This window comes from Mustela nigripes, chromosome 7 (genome assembly GCF_022355385.1).
Source record: "Mustela nigripes isolate SB6536 chromosome 7, MUSNIG.SB6536, whole genome shotgun sequence".
NCBI classification, from domain to species: domain Eukaryota; kingdom Metazoa; phylum Chordata; class Mammalia; order Carnivora; family Mustelidae; genus Mustela; species Mustela nigripes.
The window spans coordinates 125,967,006-125,973,185 of NC_081563.1; the positions used below are offsets into that span (position 1 = coordinate 125,967,006).

The following is a 6,180-nucleotide window of genomic DNA, read 5'->3' on the forward strand; positions in this document are numbered from 1 at the left end:
AGACATGAAGAGACATTTATGCAAGGACATCCAAATAGACAACAGACACATGAAAAGTGCTCAGCATCACTTGGCATCAGGGAAATACAAATCAATGAGATACCACCTCACACCAGTCAGAAATGCTAAAATTAATAAGTCAGGAAATGACAGGTATTGGCATGGATGTGGAGAAAGGGGAGCCCTCCTACACTGTTGGTGGGAATGCAAACTGGTCCAGCCATGCTGGAAAACAGTTTGGAGGTTCCTCAAAAAGTTGAAAATAGAGCTACCCATGACCCTACTGGGTATTTACCACAAAGATACAAAGGTAGTGATCTGAAGGGGCATGTGCACCCCAGTGCAGCAATGTCCACAATAGCCAAACTATAGAAAGAGCCTAGATGTACATCAACAGAATAATGGATAAAGAAGATGTGGTGTGAGGGAATATTATGCAGCCATCAAAAAATGAAATCTTGCCATTTGCAATGACACAGATGGAACTAAACGGTATTATGCTTAGCCAAATAAGTCAATCAAAGATAATTATCATATGATCTCACTGATATAAGGAATTTGAGAAACAAGACAGATGATCATAGGGGATGGGAGGAAAAAATGAAACAAGTTGGAACCAGAGAGAGAGACAAACCATAAGAGACTCTTAATCTCAGGAAACAAACTGAGGGTTGCTGGAGTGGAGGGGCATGGGAGAGATGGGTGGCTGAGTGATGGATATTGGGGACGGTAATGTGTAAGATGATGTGCTGAATGTGCTATGGTGAGTGCTGTGAATTGTGTAAGACTGATGAATCACAGACCTGTACCCCTAAAACAAATAATAAATTATATGTTAATTTTTTAAAAGTTAAGTGAAAAAAAGTGGTAGAACATACAAAGAGGAAAGAAAAAGTTAAAAGTCATCTCAGAAATAAAGATTGTTACAGGATTTCAAGATGGAATAAATTCAACTGATCTACAAGAGGCATTGAGAAAAAGAATGAAAAAGACAAGGGGGGGGGCTGGGTGGCTCAGTGGGTTAATGCCTCTGCCTTCAGCTCAGGTCATGATCTCGGGGCCCTGGGATTGAGGCCCGCATTGGGCTCTCTGCTCAGCAGGGAGCCTGCTCCTTTCTCTCTCTCTCTCTGCCTACTTGTGATTGCTCTCTGTCAAATAACAAATAAAATCTAAAAAAAAAAAAAAAAAGAAAAGAAAAAAGAAAAAGACAAGGGGTCACAAATAAAATGCATGTTCCAGCCATGCTCCTCCTCTATATCAGTGCAGATGGGAGGACTCTAGAAGTATCTTCCACATCTCCTACACATTGATGATAGTTAACTCCTGCCTCATTTTCATCCTTTGGCTGAGCCACCCAGGGATCCCAGCAACTTTTAATACAGTATACTATTGTTCACTACAGTCACCAAGTTGTAAGTATATCCTCAGGACTTATATATATTATATCTGGAAGTTTGTACCTTTTGACTCCCATCTGTTCACACCCTACCTGCCACCTCTGGCAACCACTAAACTATTCTTTTATGTATGAGTTTGGGATACACTATAAAGGGATCCAATTGCCAAAGAAAAAATGGCTGTTGATGGGAATTTAAGCATCCCTTAAGAATTCTTTTTGGAGAGGCAGGTCTGTATAAGGGTGAGGATTGTGTCTTTTTAGGTAAAACTATCCCACCCAGAAAACAGTGAAGGAATAGAGAGTTTGTGGAGATCTGTCCAGAGTCACTAGGGTAAACAAGGAAGCAGGGAAGGGATACTCCCCAAGACAGGAGGTGGTGGAGCCTGTCAACAGGAAGAATAATTGACTCTGACCCAACAAAACAGAAAATTTCTTTGACTAGGGATTCACCTTCTCACTCCATAAAACCAGAACAAATTGCCCATATTTTCTGTTTTTCAGAGAATAGAGTTGGTTCATTTGAAATGGCTGTTTTGAGTTCCTATATCTACTCCTGGCTCTGCCACCAATCCATGTGGATGTGGTGGATCTGCTTGGATAAGCATGCAAATCTTTCCCAACTCCTGGACATTTAAAAGGTTTTTCTTCTAGAGTCCAGTTCCAGGGCTGGGTCTTAATACCCAGTATAAAATAAGAGATAAGAGAATTCTTCTGGTCCCTGGGGCTTGCTCTGTGAGGTTGGAAAGTAAGACTCGAGAAAAAGACAAATGTATTACATTGAGCACCTACTGTGTTCCAGGTACTATAAAGGTGTTTATAGATGTCATCTTATCTCATCTTCACTATGGAGGTGCCAAGAATTAATGAGTGAACTAAATCTATAGAGGTCATAAGATTGTTCTAGTGTTATGATGCTGGCAAATACTGTCTTATCACAAACCCTATGAACATTCCTCTGTTTTTCAAATTTTTATTAAAAATTGGACAATAAAGGACAAATTCTTGCCCGTTATCTCCCAACCTTCACTGTGGTGCCTTCTGAGGTTTGAGGAAATTGACACTCATCCTTTGTTGAATTAAACATGACTTAAATGTTTAATTATATAATGGAATAACAGAAAGGACATTGGGAAAAGGAGATTGAGGCACCCAGGCACCCCATAATGCCCCTTAATTCCTTTAAGCAGTTTGTAAGCCAGAGATTATAATTCTCATTTATAGATAAGAAACTAGGCAATCTTGTGGCCTGGTCATTTGTGGGAGGCTGTAAAGATTCATGGCACTTTGAATTAGACCTTAGCTCACTCTCAGAAGCCAGCAGGAAGAAGAAGCCAGGGAAATGGGTTTGGGTGGGTTTGGGGAAATTTATGTTTGGGGCTCATTGCGAGAAGGAGAGGAAAAGAGAAGGGAGTTGGGGGAAATTGGAGGGGGAGATGAACCATGAGGGACTGCGGACTCTGAGAAACAAATTGAGGGTTTTCGTGGGAGGGTGGTTGGGAGAACCTGGTGGTGGGTATTAAGGAGGGCATGTACTGCATAGAGCACTGGGTGTGGTGCATAATCTTGGAACACTGAAAAAATAAAATAAAGCTTAAAATTTTTAAAAATAAAAAATAAATTAAAATTAAAATTAAAAAAATGTTTAATTATAAAACTAATGCTCCTTCTTTCTATGTATATGTGTGTGTGTGTATAAATATAAGTATACATGCATACCTGTGTGTATATTTATTTATACTTAAAATATCTACTTAATTCTTACATTCACAAATTCTACTTCTCTTAGATTAGTCTAAAAAATTTTTTAAAGATTTATCGTTGAAAATGCTCAACACAGGGATGCGTGGGTGGCTCAGTTGGTCAAGCATCTGCCTTCAACTCAGGTCATTATTGCAGGGTCCTGAGATCAAGCCCTGCATAGGGCTCCTTGCTCAGTGGGGAGTCTGCTTCTCCCTCTGCCTGCCGCTCCATCTGCTTGTGCACCCTCCCATGCTCTCTCTCTCTCTCTCTCTCTCTGACAAATAAATTTTAAAATGTTTTAAAACATTAAAACACAAAAAGATATGGTCCATATACACAATGGAATATTATTTCTGCATCAGAAAGGATGAACACCCAACTTCTGTATCAACATGGACGGGACTGGAGGAGGTTATGCTGAGTGAATAAGTCAAGCAGAGAAAGTCAATTATCATATGGTTTCACTTACTTTTGGAGCATAAGGAATAACACGGAGGACATTAGGAGAAGGAAAGGAAAAGTGAAATGGGGGAAATCTGAGTGGGAGACGAACCATGAGAGACTGTGGACTCTGAGAAACAAACTGAGGGTTTGGGAAGGGATGGGGGTCGGGGGTTAGGTGAGCCTGGTGGTGGGTATTAAGGAGTGCATGTATTGCAGGGAGCACTGGGTGTGGGGGCATAAACAATGAATTTTGGAACACTGAAAAAATAAAATTAAATTTAAAAAAAGAAAATGCTCAACATAGTATATTGTCTAGATAATCAGTAATTGGTACAATGCAAATGCTTGACAATAGGCATTTTTTAAAAGATTTTATTTATTTTATTTATTTGACAGAGAGAGATCACAAGTAGACAGAGAGGCAGGCAAAGAGAGAGGGGGAAGCAGGTTCCCTGCCGAGCACAGAGCCCGATGTGCGGCTCGATGCGGGGCTCAATCCCAGGACCCTGGGATCATGACCTGAGCCGAAGGCAAAGTCTTAACCCACTGAGCCACCCAGGCTCCTCAATAGGCATTTATTTTGAGTAAGACATGTGTGATTATGGAAAGCCACATTGTGAAATATTTACCTCGTTAAATGAGGGCAGGACAAGATGGGTAATAATCCGTGGATGATTCCAAATGTGAGAAAACAACAGATTGCTTATATTAAGTCTGCAAAAAAAAAAAAAAAAGAATTGTATTAAGAACACATGCATGTTAATTCTCCGCAGCTAGATTATCATAATTTTTTTAAATGATAACTTTTCACTTTTTCTGTAAATTATCTTATCATTTAAAATGTAGGAAAAAATGTTTGCAAAGGATGGGATTAGTCATGTGAGAGCAGGAATCCTCTGCAGAAGGCCAAGTCCCACAGACAACAGGCTGTATTAAGGCAAGCAAAGGGGAGGAAACAGGGCTCCTTGTTTGGCAAGTGGAAGCAGGGAGGAGCCCAGGATAATGATCCAGCTCTCCAGGGAAGTCTGTGCCAGACTGAGAGCTCTCCACTCTGGCCAGAGGCATGCCAAGCCAGGCTCTGCTGCTTCTCTTGCTCCTCGGTGAGCTGCTGCTGCAGGTCCAGGGAGGGCACCGGAAACCGAAGACGATGCAGAGTAGGTGACGGACTAGGGGACAGGCAGGGGAAGGGGGCCAGGAGAGGCTGTATCCCTTCTGAGGAAGACCTGGGTATTGCAACCTTGCAGCACATCCTGCTCAGACCACAGCACTATAAAGACTCTGGGTCCTCCCAAACCATGGCTCTCTGGCCCTTTTATCCGGCCCTGGGAACAGTGATGGGGGTGGATGGGAAACTATATCTTTTGCTTCTCCATTCCTAATACCCAGACACAAACACCACATACAGTAGTGAAAGGTATATCATGGGCTGAGAGTCACATGGGGAAACCAAACAACTGTTCTTAGATTTCTGCACATATGTGACACATTACATGCACAAATGTTGGTGGGAGTAGGTGTAGAATTAAAGGACCGTGGGAAAGCAAGTTTTGGGGTGTACAAGGTCAAGTCAAAGTTATCATCAGAGAGACCAGGATGGTGGCAGTGGAAGGGAAATAGTGCAAGTGGTAAAATCTGGGAAGAGGCAAGGGCCCTGGAGAAAGTGACAGTGACAGGAGAGAAAGGGCAGAGTGGCAAGTCACCTTCCTCTCTAGACCCTGCAGATTCTGGAGAGTGGAGAGGGTTTGTAGGATGTCTCGGTCTCTGCTGAGTTCTCAGAGTGTAGATTCTATGGGAGGCCTCACCAAAGCCATGACTAACATGGGAGATAGGGTCCTGGTTGCAGAGTACCCAGAGGACCTGGGAAGGCCAGGTATTGAGATCTGTTGAGAAGAGTCAGGGGTTATAGGATTTAAGATACTACCAATCACCACAATTGAGTAAAGGGCAGAAGGTGATTTCCCTGAAAAGTCCAAGAGTGTCATATGTGGGACCTGGGTTCTGGGGTCTTTGGGAGAGGCTTTAAGTTTGAAGGGAGTGCTCTCAAGGGATCTGGTTGCACTGACCCTGTTCCTGCTCTGTTTCAGAAATAGAGCTGATCAAAGAAATCAAGGTCTGTGAAAAGCATACCAACATATATATGTGCAGACGCCCCTGTGAATATCACCAAGATTGTCAAGCAAATAGCATATGTTGTTCAACCTTCTGTGGGAATATTTGCATGAGCCTGCAGTGAGTGGGTGAGAGGGCTGGGCCACTCCCCCAAACCTCTATTCATGCCAAGGCATGGGGATCTCAGAACCCAGGCAATATCGACAGGAATGCACCCACTCCACTGTCTAAACTATTTGTTCCTGTCAAATAAAACAGAACAAATGTCCACAGACCTGCCTACTTTAGTCTCAGTGCAGACCCCAGAGGGCCCCCTCTCTGGGTCCAGGTCTCTGATCTCTTTCCCCTTGTCACTCTTCTGTATTCTCTCTCCTGTTGGTCCCTGCACCACTGATAAGTCCCAGAGGCCCAGACTCATTGTTGATCTGCTTACTGAGCCAGTACACCTAGAGGAGAAACTTCTCATGTGTGGTATCTCCCAATGCTAA

At 42.7% G+C, this 6,180-nt stretch overlaps 1 protein-coding gene across 1 annotated transcript; it reads left to right on the forward strand.

Moving 5' to 3' along the window:
• Positions 1-4,646: 4,646 nt before the first annotated feature.
• On the forward strand, positions 4,647-5,816 carry WFDC10A (WAP four-disulfide core domain 10A). The gene is made up of 2 exons (XM_059407697.1): positions 4,647-4,737; positions 5,668-5,816. The coding sequence occupies exons 1-2, from the start codon at positions 4,647-4,649 to the stop codon at positions 5,814-5,816; spliced, it is 240 nt and encodes a 79-aa protein (XP_059263680.1).
• The last annotated feature ends 364 nt before the right edge of the window (positions 5,817-6,180 follow it).